At 39.0% G+C, this 18,590-nt stretch overlaps 2 protein-coding genes and 1 long non-coding RNA gene across 6 annotated transcripts in view; 1 reads left to right on the top strand and 2 right to left on the bottom strand.

Moving 5' to 3' along the window:
• LOC117452762 (3-hydroxy-3-methylglutaryl-coenzyme A reductase-like) overlaps window positions 1-4,405 on the bottom strand; it is a 15,326-nt gene extending 10,921 nt beyond the window's left edge. Inside the window, 6 exon segments of the mRNA XM_034091515.2 lie at window positions 90-195; window positions 276-360; window positions 443-530; window positions 1,150-1,261; window positions 2,449-2,625; window positions 4,293-4,405. Coding sequence (XP_033947406.1) covers window positions 90-195; window positions 276-360; window positions 443-530; window positions 1,150-1,261; window positions 2,449-2,613 — 556 coding nt within the window. The 5' untranslated portion in view covers window positions 2,614-2,625; window positions 4,293-4,405.
• Window positions 4,406-7,121: 2,716 nt separating this feature from the next.
• LOC117452945 (uncharacterized) lies at window positions 7,122-10,328 on the bottom strand. Of its 2 annotated transcripts, XR_004552807.2 has the most exons (4): window positions 8,999-10,328; window positions 7,733-8,565; window positions 7,430-7,623; window positions 7,122-7,337 (listed from the first exon to the last, which is right to left on the bottom strand). It is a non-coding gene; the product is annotated as an uncharacterized lncRNA (long non-coding RNA). The 2 variants fall into 2 exon arrangements; XR_011643729.1 differs by having other exon boundaries at window positions 7,122-7,623.
• Window positions 10,329-10,752: 424 nt separating this feature from the next.
• Window positions 10,753-18,590, top strand: part of LOC117453001 (uncharacterized) — a 44,927-nt gene continuing 37,089 nt past the window's right edge. For all 3 annotated transcript variants that reach the window (XM_034091831.1, XM_034091830.1, XM_034091829.1), the window contains exons 1-2: window positions 10,753-10,838; window positions 14,363-14,435. The gene's annotated coding sequence lies outside the window, so the exon portion shown is untranslated. The remainder of the gene's footprint in view (window positions 10,839-14,362; window positions 14,436-18,590) is intronic.

The raw sequence follows: 18,590 nt of genomic DNA, 5'->3' as shown, positions 1-18,590 counted from the left end.
CCGGCCTGGGCGGGACTTCACTCAGCTTCAGTAACCACACCTAACACTGATGTCACACTAACAATAAAAAGTCTGAAAGCAGCGAGTACCTGACATAGTTCCCACTCCGATCACGAGACACTCCACCAGGGCGTCCAGAGTGAAGGTAGGTCCCAGTACTGCCATGCCACGAGCAATGTTCTCCCTCACCTCATCCTGATATAGAACAGCACATTAGTTTACTGTTGAATTGTCTGTGAAATGTTTGAGTATGATGAGTGCATATCTCTTAGTACCTGAGAACTAGAGCTTAAGGCGAACTTGGCGAGAGCGCATGCTTTGGAGAGGTCGATGAGAAGCAGGAAGAACGGCAAAGCCTCACTGGAGGACAGGACAGAACAGTCACGTTGAGTGTTTTAACAAAGATACTGGGGAAGTATGAAAGGATGCGAGTTATCCTTACTTGAGGCCCGTGAGCTCTTTATCCAGGAAGTGAATGACCACTGTGCTGAATACGAAGCTGGAGAATATGGTGAAAAGACCAGCAATGCCTGCAAGAGAGTACATGAGATACATATTAGAGTAGATATATGGATAGTAACAGAGTACCATACTTAAATACCATTTTGAGGAACTTTTACTTGACCTGAGTATCTCAGCCTAGGTTGCTTTATTGTTCTTCTCCACTACAGTTTGAAAGCCAACATTTTACATTTTACTCCTCTAAATTAATTTGACAGCTTTTGTCCTAGTTACTTTTATAGGTTTAGATTATTAGCTAATATAAATCAATTATTAAATGAACTTTAAGTAGTATATCAAGTTATTCGAATTAGCTATACATTTACCCGATAAAACACATCAATAATGACAATATAAACTCCATGTATGAACGATTCTGAAATGGGCCATTACGCATAAGGAGTACTTGTACTTTTGGTACTTTGAGTATATTTTTGATGCCAGTACTTTTGTACCTTTACTTAGTTAAGGTTTTGAATGCAGGACTTTACTTGTCACAAAGTACTTTTAAAATATAGTATTTTTACAATTCTGAGTACTTCTTCCAGCACTGGATTTATATAGCTAGCTTCGTCCTCTGCCGCCATTACATCCACATTATCATATCCACCATGTTATAAACATCTTGTGTACCCTTAAATACTTTACCTAAAATATATTTTGACCCTAGTTGTCTCAAGTTCTGGAACTGGAAGTAAATATAAACGATGGCGATGCAGCGTGTGATGGTCAAGATGATGATGTCACTGCTGAGGATTTGCTGTGAAGAGAGAGGAACACATGCCTGGTTGAGTACGGGATCAACTCAAAAGAATAGTTGGGCATATTGGGAAATATCCTTAGGCTAGAGCCAGCAGCTGGTTAGCTTAGTTTAGCACAAAGGGAGGAACCAGCTAGCTGACAGGCTCTGTCCAAACACAATCCACACGGCAGCACCTCTAAAGCTCACGTATTAACCCATTCACTTCGTTTTATTCATACTGTTCTTAAAACAATACGATGTGATGTTTTTGGAGGTAATGTGTCAGAATATTTCATAGCCTGCAACAGATGTTTCTTAGAGGCGTGTTGTCATGCTAGGTTGCCAGCTAACCAGTGCCCGATGACAAATCAGAGTATCACCATACATATTCTCTGGATGTCTTTTCATGGCAACACATTGTGTATCCTACAGTTATGGACTTCACCCCCTCCCCTCTGTCGGGAGGCTGCGCTCCATCAGGACCAAACCTCTCGCCACCTGAACAGCTTCTTCCCCTCCGCTACCGGCCTCATCCAATCCATTTTATTTTAGTTCTTTATTTGTGTTTTAAATGTGTGTTTTACTTTTATTTATGCACCATGACATCAAGTCAAATTCCTCGTACGTGTCAACCTGGTAATAAACCTGATTCTGATCCTGAAAAATGCTGCATGTTTTGTGGGATTTATAGCTATTAGTCATGAGTCATGCAAGCGCTTATTCAAACTAGGTTGGTGTCCTACTCTCCGTTGTGTGGTGGACCAACTGCCAAAGATAACGGACATGTTCACAATCACAATCAGAATAGATTTACACATACAAGGAATTTACTTTGGTATAAATGGTGCATACGGAGACACAGAAAGACAAACATGTAGCACAAAACAGTACTTGTATAAAGGTTATTTAAAATAACTATTTTAAGACTATTGTTACAAATTAGAAATAAAGACAATAATTACACAACATATAATTATGAGAAAACCTGGGTACAGTAAAATATAATAACATATGACAAAAACTATATTCAAAATGTAGAGCTGTGCAGATTTAAAGAGAGGTAGTTTGTAGCAGGAAAAGGTTGTGCAGGATTTACAATATTAAATAGAACAATATATTGTTTGCATGATGTGCATTATTGTAATGCTTAATGTTTTGATGGACTGGATACAAATAATACTAATGTTCTTGATCATCTCACTCACCTCCTCTGTTTTTGGGCAGTCAAAGTTCCAGCCACAGATTTGGTCGTTGCCAGTGAACATGTTCATGGACATCATGCAGATAGTGAGGGTGACTGTGCCAACGATCACCTCCCAGGGGTGGGAGGCCACCAGGAGGCCGTGCATGCGGAACAGACGGGTCAGCATGGTGCAGCAGAGCTAGCAAATAACACAAGTACAGTCATGTTAGCCAGGAGGAAGGAGTGTGAGCAGCTCAGATCCGTAATCATCGCAAACACAACCACAACCAAACATCAATGATTAGAAGTGATGATGATAATAATAATGATACATTAAAATATATTTATAAATAACAATACATATAATTAAAAGGAACATTCTGCTTTATGATTTGGCTATCTTGTATTTATTTTATCATTTATTATCTATATTTTATTATTTGTTCACTTTCACATAAATAGCCTACCAAACATTAAACGTTACATACAAATATACTGTATTTATTTTAAGGGAGAGAATGAAAAAATAAAAGGAAAACTCAACTGTTGTACAGTTTATGAGTTGTTCTGTACTTGTATTTGTATGCATTGAATATAATATTACATATCCATCAAATGTGTAAATGAGTCAGTTTACTCTATGACATTCAGCAGCCATAAAACAAATAATTAATGATATTTAAAAAAAGTTAAACATTTCCAATTAAATCTTTATACATAAATGGATAACAAATGTGTTACTGCTTTTGATTGCTATTGAAAGAAAACATTACAGCCACCTGGTAATTATTTAAAAGTAGTTAAAGCACAATGTGCAGAAATAGCACAATAATGTGTTCATCTTGTTTGTTTGTGTATGACGCATTGGGCAGTCATTAGTGTTCATGTGTTAAGGCGTGTAACACAGCTAGTGTTTAAAAATGGTTTCCATATTACACATACATTTTTGATGTGTCACTTCTTAGAGTGTATACTATATTGTAGGCCTAGACTAAAATGTCACATTGCCTGCTTTTGCTGATTTTCTTCTTTTTGGACACCTGGTTTGTAAACAAATACTTCAAATCCATACAGTGAGGCCATTTTCTACACTACTGCCGGAATTGTATTTATAGTTTTCACTTTCTTTGGTTCATTTGTTATTTTTCAGATTGAGTAGGTGACCCTATATGTTCATAACATAGTGTAAATGAGCTTAATCCACTGTTTAAAATCAAAAACGTAGCTTTTGTTCAGATTTTATTTTAGCTTTTTTAAACTGTACAGTATGTGGTCATGTGTTGTGCACTATTATGGTTAGACTGAATAAAATAATAAAATAAAAGGTAGGAGTTGCTTTAAAACAAAAAAACACTCAGTACATTTTGTACTTAATAAACAGTCAAATATCAAGCCATTGCATTGCATTTGATATTAAGGTAATACAAAAGTATCTGAAAGTGATCAGGTTACATTACTTTTCTATTGTGATACTTAGATTAGTTTTCTGATTTAAAAACTACTTCTAACGGAATACAATTTTCAAGTAACACTCCAAGCCCTGGTTAACCTACTGATTCATGTTTACATCCTACTTCTTTTAATTATTATTTTGTATTTATCATTAATGTATTATGAATTGACTATCAGCACAATAATCACTAACTCACATAACTTTTTCCATTATGTTTTCTTATTTCTAAATGTATTTGTTCTTGTATTCCTTGTAAAGAAAACATGTTGTTCTTGCATTTGTTCAAAAATGTTTATGAATTTAACAGTTCGTTTTAAATATCTATGTATAGATGTCGCAATGTACATAGCTTTGGCAATACAGTTTGGTCGTGCTAATAAAGCTATTTGAATTGAGTAAAGAGTCTGCCTTACCTTCGGTGGTTGGAGAGTGACAGTTGAGACAGCCCAGACTCCCGGAGCACAGACAGCCGCTCAGACTCACGGACACACGGAGTGAGCGTCTCCCCTGCAGCTCACAGGACCGATGGAACGATGGCACGCTACTGCATCATCCGACACTGCAGCCAATCACGTCGGTGACCTGCTTCACCAGCGTGTTTTCCACGCCCCGTTTCCTAGGCGACAGCCGTAAAGGGGCGGGGCCAGCGCGAGGACGCCTCATCTCGCCACCACACAGACTGAGAAAATGCATAGAGAGCCTATGGGCTGTGAGGGAGTGTATGGTAATCTGAATTACAGGGAAAAACCTTTATACTTTGTACACTTTTGTCACGTTAAATCGAAGGTGTTTAGTAGAACAAGATACACGTTAGTACAAACTTCACAAACTATGTACAAAAGGTTTCACAAACAGATAGAATGGTGGTGGCCATATAGGCTTAAATCAGAGGTGGGAAAAAAGGACGTAGAGCAATATAGGCTAGCATTACTACAGTGTAAACAATACTTTAATTTGTAGTCAAGACAGCATTATTCTAAAATGTTTGTGTTGTTATTAATACAAAAATGTTTTGTAATAATGTTCTATCTCTGCAAAGTAACTAGTTACTAAAGCTGTAAAATAAATACAGTGGCATAACAAGTAGGATACAACATTTGCTCCCGAAATGGAATAAAAAAGAACCATAAAGTCAAAATACTCAAGTGAAGTACAAGTACCTCCAATTAGTACTTACTGTAAGTAGTAACTGAGTAAATAAACAAAGTTAAATTATTCTGTGTGAATGGAAATGTTTTGAGCAGGAAATCATGTTCCATAAGGAAATTATCAGAATAAGAAAGAGGTTTATTGCCAAGATCTTTTCACGTTTTCAGGAACTTGCCTTTGGTGTTTTGGTATATAAATCCAACAGAAATAAGGTCAAAGCCAATTCTGAATCTTTCTCTCTCATGCTACCTTTGTGTGGGGCTGGGTCAATAATATTTTGAGATTTAAATGGTCAAATAATTCTCTATCAGGAAAGAATATTCTGAGAATTAAAGACAAGTTGAATAATTCACTATCATGTGTGTATTTCCTGTGTTACGTATAATGTATAACAAAGAATAAAGAATTCCTTCTTTTAACTACTACTCCCAAAAAAGTACAGAAACAAAGTATTCACATTAGTCTTCAAAGTTCTACAAAAAGTACATGTTGACATTGTTCTGGGACAGTGCTTGTTTCAGAAGATTCGTGACGTGGGTCAGGTGAAACTATTGTTCATTAACTAATCCGCCAAAGGAATTGCACGTCAGAGATGTTGCCCTACCCTTTTCAAAGTCTGCCCAACATATCACAGGAAAGAACAATGGATTTACCCAAAATACTCTTTTAATCATTGTTTTTTTTTATCAAGCATTCCCGTACCAAATAATTAGTCAATGAGTCTAAATATAAATAGTTTTTCAGATGTATGTTTTTGTAGTGAGCTATTGTATAAACACATTATATACTGTGTATATCAACAAAAAAGTTTAAAAAGGAAAAACAATGTTTATATTTAGCTTACTTTTTTAAGATTAATATATCAAACTTCTATATGACACCACAACTATGTGGCACTATGAACTAAAACATATTAATTCGTACATGTTCATCCAAGAGGATTTTACCCACCTCTCTTGATAGACTCATGAATGCATCACTAATTATAAACTAGTGATAATATTATTCCAAAAATGTCCTTGGATGATAAATACTTACAGATGTGCAGGCCCTTTGGTCCATAACAGTGTCAATATATCCATCTGTAATGACAATAAGTGAGGCAAAAAACAAGTTAATAAAGTACAAATGCAATCGCAGGTTAAAATGAGCTGCAGAGAATGTTCAGGAGATCACAATAGAAAAAGTACATTATAAATCCCACCTCTGATTGCCTAACATTAGCAGTTTGATATAACTCTTCAATATTTTACTATAGACTTAAGTTAATTAAAGTTTTTACTGACAATACTTTTGTAAACTCCTTGAGATTATGTCTGAGTACTTGAGTAAAGTCTGTAATTATACTACTTTTTACCTGAAAACCCTTTTTTAAATTGCAGAAAGTGTGTTTTTGTGATGTCATTTATTTCCATACTTAGTGATTATTAATCCACAACGCCTGTAGTAAATGATTAACTGATAGTACTGTAGGACCTGAGCATCTACTCGGAGTGAGCATCAGTGGCTATTGATAATAGCATAGTGGAAGAATCTTTAGGGGTGGGCGGATCGATCCCAAAATGTCGATACTTCCGATACGTTTCAAAAAATCGATACTAGAGCCAATAGGATCGATACTTTTATACTTTTTTTCCCGTCTCCTCTACTCGTCAATTTCTTCAAAAAACTATGTGCAGACCAGCGCCATATAGATAGATTCTATTATATCATGGCTCTGGTCAGGGGCGACGGGTGCTGTAGGCTAGGGAAGGCTAAGCCTTCCCAAATATTTGTGTCACTGCATCCTGGTAAAATAAAAATATAATGTATAATGTTTGTGTCTTTGACATTAGCGCTGCTATGCAGCCACCTGTGCCCTGCACAGTCACTACGAAGCCAGTTCAAACCCTGGATATGTTTGAGTTATCTAAACTATAACCCTAACAAACGAGATCATCAGAGAGGACATGATACAGCAGAGGGAGGAGAACAGGGAGAACCTTAACAGGCTTTTTTCTCTCCTAGAAAAATTAGTTGATAAATAAATAAATGTAATGAGCAATATGAAACTTATAATTTATTTGATGGAACAACATACAAATGAAACAACATTTAAACTATATACACATTCAGGCTGAGCAGGGAGTCCCAGGTGGTGCTGCTGGACCTGGCTGCCACAATTAGGACCCTGGTGTCCTCTGATGGTGGGTGGGGCTTCATTTGGGGTGGTCTCCAGAGCTGTTGGGGATGCTTCTCTCCACAGTACATCGGATTGTCCATTAGGGCTAGGGTTCGCAGGGCGGACGCAATTGACGGCTGCCATGTCACTAAGATGTTTTCAGCAGCAGATAAGAACAAAAGATGTATATAAATATTGCACACGGTTCTTTTATCACAGCTCGTCAATTGTTTTACATACCTTTACACATAATCGTGGTCACCAGGAACCTCCTCCAGGGCAGACCCCTCCGCAGACAGTTGGTCCCGCCAAGGAGCACCACTGACTGCCTCCAACACATTCTCCGCTACATCCTCCACAGTGTCCTCTTCTGGGGCCATGATGTCGCCGGCCCCAATACAGATGTTGTGGAGGACGGCACATGCTGTTATGATCTGAAATTTAAAAATTGGCAGAAATATATAACTATATATATATATGTAATACCTCATGTTAGATCTACTCTTCAGTATTATCAAAATGTCCTAATGAGTGATTACGTACTTGAGGAACGAAGGTGTGGTGCACCTCCAGCGCTTGCAGGAAGATACTCCTGAATCGTGTCTTTATCACCCCGAAGGCACGCTCGATGATGGAGCGTGCCCGGGAGTGATGGCTGTTGAAGCGCTGGGGTCCCACACCTTGCAGCGGCCGTTTGTATGGAGTGATGAGGGGGAGTGGATGTTGGAGGCAGGGGTACCCCCCGTCTGCGAGGATAAAGTGCCCTGGAGGAGGGTAGAGTGCCTGCCGATAGAGTGGGCTGTGGCGGAGCACTCTAGAGTCATGGACTGACCCAGGCCAGCCCACGTACGTGTCGATGAAGCGGCCCTGATGGTCACAAACAGCCTACAGCAAAATGGAGCTGAACAGTTTTCTGTTTCTATAGCAGTGACCATCAGGGCCGCTTGGTGGCACGATGCGGACATGGCAGCCGTCGATTGCTCCAGCAGCTTTTCTGAAGGCTCTGTGTCTGGCCAGCCCTGCGAACCCACGCGACACAGCCTCCAGGTCTTCTGCTGTCCTGGGGAGGTGGATGACCTGGTGGCAAATGGCCACCACCTCCTCAGTCACTCTGTGGACAATCCGATGTACCGTGGATCTAAGCATCCCAAAAACTCTGGAGACCACCCTGCATGATGCCCCACTTGCCAGCCAGAACAGGAACACCAGGGTCTCAATTGTGGCCCCCCATCCATGTCTCCTGTCCTGACCCAGGAGTTCCAGCAGCACCTTCAGGGACTCCCTGCTCAGCCTGAAATCGGGCGTGTGTCCTGGTCATTAAAAAACCTGTCCAGGACAGGGACGCTTAGGTTGACCCTGCAATACAGGGGCCTTGGCTGGTAGAGGGAAAGGTTGAGAAAAAAGGGTTAAATAAGTGAACAGCATTTTTGTTCTATGTTTATACATATATCTATTGACATGTTTATATATATATATATTTATTGATATATACACACAAAAATATATACATATATATATACTTATATATGTATATATATATACTCAAGCTATACTCAACCTGAAATAAAATTTGTATCAGTATTATGCTAATAACATTACTGTTAGCTAAAAATACAGTACATACATATATTCTGTGTTTGTGTATAAATATATCTCTATAGACATGTTTATATATATACACAAGCTATACTCAACCTGAGAAATAACATTTTAAACATGTATTATAGGCTAATATTAACATTACTGTTAGCTAAAAATACAGTACATATATATTTTATATAATATGATAATAGATATAAGTATCAGTACCTGGACATGGTCTTCCATTAATTTGAAATAGATGGTGCGCCTGGTGTGACCTTGGGAAATTGATTTCAACATATTGAACATCACCAAAAGAAGCACTATCTCTGACTCCAACCGTTTGAAAATATACCGGCACTTCTGACTGCAGCTGGTTGCTATGCGACGGGGGCGGCAAAAGGTAGGGATAACTGCCGGTGACGTACCAGGAAATGCTCCGTAGACCGTCTCATTTCGCATTCCGCGGAGGACCCACGTCGGTTGGGTCCTCCGCAGAATTCAAAGGCTGGGGCTGAAGTCGAATAGTCCATTTAGCTTAGGAACCTTCCTAAAGGAGTGAAATGACCCGGAAGTCCCTCAGTGGCAGCCATGATAAGTGCCGTTCGAATACTCTAGAATGATGAGAATGATAGGAAAGGAGGTTTCAAACTTCCTTTATAACCTCCTTTAGCTTAGGAACCACTGGACTTCCCTAACCGGCAGGAGAAGCGAAAATGCTGCCCCACAATGCCTTGCAGCCGCAGCATTTGCCGTCACTCAACAGTCGGCCGTTCACGGAAAAAAACGATTATGACCGAGAAATGATATCATGAAAGTTACGGTGCTTATTAAGCTTTTTAAAACATAGGTGGTAAGTTGCCAAAGTGCTTTGTTTTGAACGTTCATCAGTATTATAATCAAAGAGAGAAATATGAACCTTCGTTTTTACTGAAATGATCAAATAAAGTCAACATTTCAGTCTTCACTGAGCTGTGTGGGGTTTGTTCAACTTTTAAAAGATGTTTGAATGGTGATATACACAGTGATAGATGTTAAGGACTAACGTTTATAATAAATACATCTGTATTGATTTTAAGATCTTTAGTTCATACAATCATACGTATTGGGATCATTTGTATTAATGTGGACCGGAGGGAGAGGGTGACGAGCAGTTTCACTTTCCTTTTTTATTTCAATTCCAACTTTGGTCCTGAAGAATATGTTTCTCTGTTGTCCACGTTCATAAAGCAAAGCAGCAGCATCAGAGCACGGTGCAGAGTCTCTAGATGAGTTTACAGTAGTCCCTCGTTCTTATTAAACAATAAACATCCATGTTGTAGTCCGCTGTATAGAAAACTGTGGTTTCCATAGTTTCCCCACAGCAGCAGACGCACACAATGACGTCCGCTGGCGCATCATAAACACGTCGGATAGTGAAAGTGCATTCGGATTCTCTAAAGTACCGCAGTCTCTTCTCCTAAGTCCTTTTTAATTCTCCTATCCACTATCCCTTAACCCCGTGACGTTTCACTCAGAGGTCAAGGAATAGACGATAGGGTTAGAATTTAGGAGCTGATTTTTAAACTATCCGACTGCAGCCTGGGTCCTCAGGAGGATGCAGCCGCTGAATTGGGACACAGCTTTACAGAGACCAATCGAGGGCATTAGTGTATGATCTCTGTATGCAAGTGGCCATGTCGGCAGGCCACATCATGTAGACAGCCAGTCACCCTTTGTGAGGCAGAGTCAGACCCACATTTGCGCAGCGTTGCGTTCACAATACATACATAAAAAAAAGAATTCCTCAGGCCAGCAGGCCACTTAGCAGGCCAGGCCATCGGGAAACCTCCCGGTCCTCCCGATGGTCAGTCCGGGCCTGAGCTCTCCCCTATATGAAAGTACATAAGACGCTTTTCATTAAAAAAGAAGAAAAGAAATAATTGGTATCGGATCGAATCCAGATTTTGTGGAATCGCCCACCCCTACTGTACACAGCATATGGAAAATATGCCTTTGTTCATTTTCGCGCCTCTGCGCCAGTACTGCTGTACCTCCGAGACACAACAGACTTAAACCTGTTGTAAAGGTAACGTTCGTTATATTACAGCAACACCTTTTTTCAACATAAACGTTATCTTACAGGTTACAGGTTAGCTCGCTAAAGATTGACTAACCTAATTGTATGTCCTGCTAGCTTAGTGAGCTAGCTAACGATTGAGAACCTAACATCACTTAATTAGCTAGGAAGGAAATGGTAATGTTAAGGTAACATTAGATGATTTACTGTTAAACACAATATGACCTTAGACATTTTACTTTCAAAGGTGTTGTTGAGTTTAGATATGGCACATGTGTTTTTCTAAAGTTATAGCTAAATTATAGATAAGTGTCAGGTTCACAAAGTCTCAGAGCTGTAATGGTAAGGTAAATGTAACGTGTTTGGTCTGAAGTATGCTAAGCCTGTGAGACCATTTATGATGTATGTTCCAATTGTATAACATCATTTATCATATGACATTGGATATAGTGTTTTTCATACATTTGAGCTGTAAAGCCGCGGTTTTACTACTAACTTGTAGTCAATCTAACTGTTTCCACTTATCCAATACATTACGCTAAGAATTGAGCTGTCTCTTCATCTTTACATTAAGCAATATATGTCTGCCATACCAACTGTAGTGTAGGTACATTACAGCAGGGGTCAATGTACCTAATAAAATCCCATCAATGGTGTTAATAATAGATGTTGCTCTTCCAGTGTGTATTTGTGTTTCTTATCCAGATCCCACACATGGGGCTCGAATAAGTTTATTTTAAGAAATGTTACTCAAGAGTTCACCATAAGTGCACAGGTAGTGATGCTTTCTGGATGTTGTTTGGAAAAGAAAGTACAGTTTTGTCAAAATCAGTTAATACTGTCCATGACTTACAATAAAGGCTTTTTCATTTGCGGGATTATAGCGTCAGGTGGCAAAATAGATTTCGGATACTGCTGTCTCATCTGGCAGTCGTCAAATTAGTGATGATGATCATGGCATTTTTCAAATGATCAGGCTAAATTTAACCCGTTAATCAGTCTATATTGAGCCCAATGAAAGGCTATAATGAGCCTATCAGAGTAGAAGTAATTTGCACAAAACATGGACAGATGGAAACAAACATAATATGGTAACTCAGGCAAAGGCAACACCAATACTTCAGACACTGGAGAACCTTTAACAGGAGAGAGACATTCCAATTGATTAAAAGAGGGTTTGTTATTTTGGAAAAATGAAACATTAAGAAACAGCTTGGATGGATGCCGGCATCTTTTCCTTAATGCAATGCAGGGCTATTTGATATTCAATTATAAACAGTTATTTGATTTGAAAATCAACTTTGAAAAACTTTTTCCAGCCTGACTATTTAATTTATTGTTTTGGTTGTGTGTGATTTAATTAATTTATTATAATTTAATTAATTTGTTATATTTATTATATATAATTTATATATTTTAATATTATTTCACATTTCATTTGCAATGTTAAATGTTCAATAAAAAGTTATGTTTGAATAATCAAGTGGCAAATGCCATAGTAAGGATGGATGATAGGCTAACTTTAAAAAAAAAAATATATATATATATATATATATTGTGTTTTTTTCTCAATGCCATGTGATCTACCCACAATACCTTTGCGATTGACATATTGGGCACTGCCGTAGAGCAGTGCTTCTCAAAGTGTGGTCCGCGGACCACTGGTGTTCCGTGAGCGCCCCCTAGTGGTCCGTGAGTATATTGGTAACATTTCACATTTGAAATTAATTAATTAATTAAAGTTTTCCGCACTCTCCCGGGAATATCTCCGCAATGGAGCGAGCTTAAGTTTCACTTTCGATTGCATGATATAGCCCAGATAAACACCTTCATCACACATGTGGCCACTTGTTTGTACCATTTTCAGGCGATTTGCAAAGAACTGTGTTTTTGGATATTTGTGGAGTTAGGTGGTCCGCAAGTGTTTTTTTATTGGTTAAGTGGTCCTTGGTATGAAAAAGTTTGAGAAACACTGCCGTAGAGGATGCTATTGCAGTAGTCGTGATGTGATGAATCAGGGTTTCAGCAGCAGAGGAGGGGAGTGATGGGCGGAGGCAGGCAATGTTTTTGAGGTGGAAAAAGTCGGTCCTGGTGATGTGATTGATGTGGTGGTTGAATTTGAGCTGACTGTCGAAGATGACTCCAAGGTTGCGGATGTGAGGGGGGAGATATGGGAGAGTGTGGCTGTCAATGGTGAAGTTGAAATTCTGGATGGCTTTGGTACGGGATGGGGGGCCGATGATGATGATGTCTGATTTGGTACCGTTCAGTTGGAGATAGTTTGTTTGCATCCATGCTTTTATTTCTGAGAGACAGTTGGTGAGAGTGGAGTGTGTGTGTTGGGGGTGATGGTTTTTGTTGAGATATAAAGCTGGATGTCATCGGCGTAGCAGTGAAATTGAAGGTTGTGGCGACGAATTATTTTGCCAAGGGGGAGCATGTAGAGGATTAAGAGGAGGGGGCCAAGCACCGAACCCTGGGGGACGCCTTGGGACAGAGGAGCAGTGGAGGAGGTGCAGTTGTTGATGTTGATAAACTGATGTCTGTCGGTGAGGTAGGATTTCAGCCAGGAGAGTGCAGTGTCGGTGATGTTGAGTGATGATTCGAGGAGGGACAGCAGGATGGCGTGGTTGATGGTGTCGAATGATGCGGTGAGGCCGAGGAGGATGAGGATGTTCAGGTTGCCGGAGTCAGAGGAGAGGAGGAGGTCGTTTGTGATTTTGAGAAGAGCTGTTTCGGTGCTGTGTTTTGATCGGAAACCGGATTGAAATGGCTCAAAGAGGTCATTGGAGCTGAGTTGGGATTTTAGTTGTGAGGCAATGATACGTTCAAGTATTTTTGACAGAAAGGGGATATTTGAGATGGGCCGGAAGTTGGACATGTGAGTCCACACCCATTTTTGAGAATGGGTGTGATAGCAGCCAGTTTGAGAGAGGGGGGAACTGATCCAGATCTGAGGGAGGAGTTAATGATAGTGGCAATATGTAAGTAGAAAACAATTAGTTTTTTGATCATTAGAGGGATTTGTTTACAATAATAAAATATATAGAATATCACTACACTAAGGTTTTTTTTATTGTATTAGAAAAGCAAATATGTAGAAAGCTCAAATGGCATATTGCTCAAATATTGTCTGCAGTTACATCAGGAACAGTGTTTGAACACCAGAAGCGCATGCACTTTAGACCCTTGCTGTTACTATAATGAATTTGATTTGTGTAGTCTATTGAACTGTTCCAGCCCATACAAATGTGTGTGTTATGTTATTGTTTTGTTTTTGTTATTCATTATTAATTAGTTTTTTGCATTTTGAAACTCAATTGGCTTGAAATATAATTAAATGACCACTGTCTTTTTGAAAGCGTGTTTATGAAAGCATTTCAGTGTCTACATTGGTCACTCCAGAAACAATCCACACAGTCATTCAACCAAATTCAAAGCTTTAACTTCGTTTAATGATCCTAGTTTTAAAACGTATTCAACTGAATGTTAGTCATGTAGTGTATTTCATAGAACAACGCTCTGTTTTTCAGGTGTGGAGGTGAGAGAATATGAAGTGCAGCGCATCCTGAACACGTACAACAACATTCTGTTTCTCTCCACCAGGTGGGTGTGATGTTTCAGGTGCTGCAGCAATTGATGGTTTTATAATTATGTTGTACTAATCTTTCCCTGTTGGTGCTCTAGTCCGTATTAAAGGTCAGGGTTCGTACGGTCATTGAAAACCTGGAAAAGTCATGAAAATTCAAAATACAAATTCCAGGCCCTGGAAAAGTTATGGAAAACAATGTTTTTCCCAAAGTTTTGGAAAAGTCATGGAAATGTAACTAAAGTTGCGTCAAATATAATTTACATTTTATCTCATCCCCAAAATAATCTGCGGTCGCGAGCTGTTATGTGCCATCATGACGCGCATGGTGTTATTTTTTAATATATGAAACGCGAGCTGTGTGCTCGAATCTTCCTGCCTGTGGGTTGAACTCTGCTGCTCCGGTATGAGGGTCAGCTACATTATCTACGGTGCGTTCGTTAACTGTGCGGAGTCACTGTGGCACAGACTGCACCGCTGGTGAACAGCTGTTAGAACGGGCCGTTCAGAGCAGAGCGGCAGAGCGTGATGTGAACTGAAATGTTTTTCTGTCAAAATATCATTAAGGAATCGTTGAGCTAGCTAGCTAGCATACATTGTCACTATCTGCTAACGTTAGCTTTAGCCTTCGTTTTCTAATAGTTTTTTTTCATAGGCTATAAACGGAGGTGGTATAAGTATAGTTATTGTGCTAGAGTAAAAGTAGAAGTACTCAGATGTTGTTCTTAAAAGTAGAAGTACTCAGATCTTGTACTTGAGTAAAAGTAGAAGTACTCAGATCTTGTACTTTAGTAGAAGTACTCAGATCTTGTACTTAAGTAGAAGTGGAAGTACTCAGATCTTGTACTTAATAAAAGTATAGTACTCAGATCTTGTACTTGAGTAAAAGTAGAAGTACTCAGATCTTGTACTTGAGTAAAAGTAGAAGTACTCAGGTCTTATACTTGAGTAAAAGTAGAAGTACTCAGGTCTTGTACTTGAGTAAAAGTAGAAGTACTCAGGTCTTGTACTTGAGTAAAAGTAGAAGTACTCAGATCTTGTACTTGAGTAAAAGTAGAAGTACTCTGATCTTGTAGTAAAAGTAGAAGTACTCAGATCTTGTACTTGAGTAAAAGTAGAAGTACCAGAGTGTAGGAATACTCTGTTACAGTAAAAGTCCTGCATTCAAAATGTTACTCAAGTAAAAGTACAAAAGTATTATCATCAAAATATAGTGAAAGTAGCGACAGTAAAAGTAGTCGTTGTGCAGATTGGTCCATTTCAGAATAATATATATGATATGTTTTATAATGATTGATCATGAAAGTGTTCTCAAAGCTGGTAAAGTTGCAGCTAGTTTGAATGACTTTGTAGACTGCAGGGTAGCTTGTGGATTTACTCCAGGTGGAACTAAAGTCTGATTTAACACTTGATTATATTTCACATCATTCATCCACATCTGTAGAGTAACTATAGGTATTAAATACATGTAGTGGAGGAAAAGTACACCATGTACCTCTGAACTGTAGTGGAGTAGAAGTACACCATGTACCTCTGAACTGTAGTGGAGTAGAAGTACACCATGTACCTCTGAACTGTAGAGGAGTAGAAGTACACCATGTACCTCTGAACTGTAGAGGAGTAGAAGTACACCATGTACCTCTGAACTGTAGAGGAGTAGACGTACACTATGTACCTCTGAACTGTAGAGGAGTAGAAGTACACCATGTACCTCTGAACTGTAGAGGAGTAGAAGTACAAAGTAGCAAAACATTGAAATACTTAAATAAAGTACAAGTATCTCAAAATTGTACCCACGTATAGTACTTGTTGAGTTTATGAACTTAGTTACTTTACACCAGTGGCTATACAGATAGAAAGACTAAGCCTTGAACAGAGGCATGACAATACATTTTCAAAATGCTCAACAGTGCTGCCAGAATTATAAACTGACTGCTACACAATTAAAATAAATGCTTTTATATATTTCTATTAGATGTGACTCTTTGGCATTTCTGTTATTATTGACACTGCTGCTTTCAGGGGGTCAGGGGTCGGGTCCTTGCCACCTTTTTCATACCTGATGACTTTGCCTCCCTGACTACAGTTGCTTTAGCGTGTAGAAGCTAGTAAGCCTACTATTTGATTTGTTTTAGATAGGCACAACATGTTTCATATGCAGATGTTATTTTCCTGTTCCATTTTCAAATAAACCATTTTCAGTGGGAATTTTTGGTCATGGAAAATGAGGTAAAGGTCATTGAGAAGTCATGGAAAAGTCATTGAAAATCATTGGTGAAAAAGTGTATGAACCCTGAAAGGTGAACAATCTGATCTCAACACAAATGTAGTCCTATTTATTTGACATTATTCTTATTATTATTATCATATTGACCTTTTTCAGAATAACACATTATATTATATGATTCATTTAAACAGTTGACAAAGAACAAAACATTAATATACTACACAAATGTAACAGAGTTCGGCAATACAAAACCTTTATACAAAATAATATTGTACACCACCATGTACTGAGTACAATACATTATTAAACAAACAAAATGTATTTGATATTATGGTAATAGGGAATAATAAACCTTAAGATTAACACAACAGACATGCATAGTTCTCTTTAGGTAATTCAAAGAACTATGCCCATGGGCAGTTTGTATGTAATCAGTTTAAATATCTAATACATTTAACAATTTAGCAAAACATTTTTAATCGGCATTAATTGTGTTTGCAAATATACATCTGTAACTGACCATGGCCTCAGCAATGACACCTAGAGGTGGTCCAAAAGCTAAACACTTAAAGAGCCTGTGACAGCCTCCCAACAATTGTTGTGCAATGACATATTGGGCTACTAGTAATCTCGAACCGTCAGTTTAAAAAAGAAGGTGCGATCCCGTTCCGATAAATATCAATAATTTCAAACATCGCGCGGAAATTCCTTCGACTCATTTTGAAGTTTTGGGGGAAGCCGGAAGTGACGTCAATGCGGGAACGCTTCACTGTGCGGCAAAGTGTGTTGTAATGCGTAGAAATGGTGAATTACTGAGTTTAGGCACGTTAAGAACGTTTTAATTAAGTTGACTACAGTATATTCATATTTGTTAGTGCTTTTCATGTCAATTCGGCGAACATAAACATAAATGATCGTGGTGAAGATGATGATTAAATTAGGATTAAAAATCGGTAGTGAGAGCTGCTGAATTTCCTCCCGTCGGATGTGATATAAAAACAAATCGATTACTTTTGTAGTTGTAAACTCAAGTGGATTAAACTACATTTATTAGTGCTTTCATGTCAATTCGGCGAACATATGATACATTAAATGATCGTGAGGATGATGATTAAAAATCGTTTGTTTGAGCCGGTCTGCATTTCCTGATGAGAAAACAAACCGATGCTTTTTGTAGTTGTAGTACACCAACATGGATTAAACGTGTTTTTTTTTTTTACCACAATGTTGGGGAAATTAATGGATAAAATGCACGGATTATGATTATTATTATTATTCCCACTCCGATCGGGACACTAGGTCCACCGTTTCCCCGCAGCGAGGCTCCCCCCGTTGACAGTTTACGTGGGTTGGGCTAGGTGCAGTGGCGGACTGGCCATCGGGACGAATCCCGATGGGCCGGTAACGAAGTGCGCCGGTCGGATAAGTCACTAGCACATCCCCCACTCCCCCTGTTGACAATTTACTAGCGGTACCGAAGTGGGCCGGTCGAGAGTCCTGGGCTGATGTTTAGTCCCATTCCACCACTGGCTACATGACCGTATTATCGCCCATATTGACGCACCTAATTCCTATACTTCTAACAGATAAAACATAAACCGATCCTTCAGCCTCATATGAGCTCTCAGACACGTTCAAAATTAAACTGTCATCGCTGTCTGAGCTCGCTGCTGTGTGCGCCATCGTGCGTTTGCATGTAGATGCTGGGATCCTGAACGGTGCAGCTGGAACTCTTGGCCCGCAATGACGTCACACATAATTTGGCGGGATTTGAAGATTCCCCGAGAAGATCCAGAAAATGGTCAACATTGAAGGGCAGATTAATGGTTATCAAAGCACAAATATCCAAAATCAGTTCAGTAACGGTTTTCAAGGGGACAATATTTACTAAAATGTATGGGTTTGTATGATGGGGGAAACTCGTGTCACAGGCTCTTTAAAGGGA

This window comes from Pseudochaenichthys georgianus, chromosome 9, assembly GCF_902827115.2.
Source record: "Pseudochaenichthys georgianus chromosome 9, fPseGeo1.2, whole genome shotgun sequence".
NCBI lineage: Eukaryota > Metazoa > Chordata > Actinopteri > Perciformes > Channichthyidae > Pseudochaenichthys > Pseudochaenichthys georgianus.
This window is presented reverse-complemented; position numbering and strand designations above follow the sequence as displayed.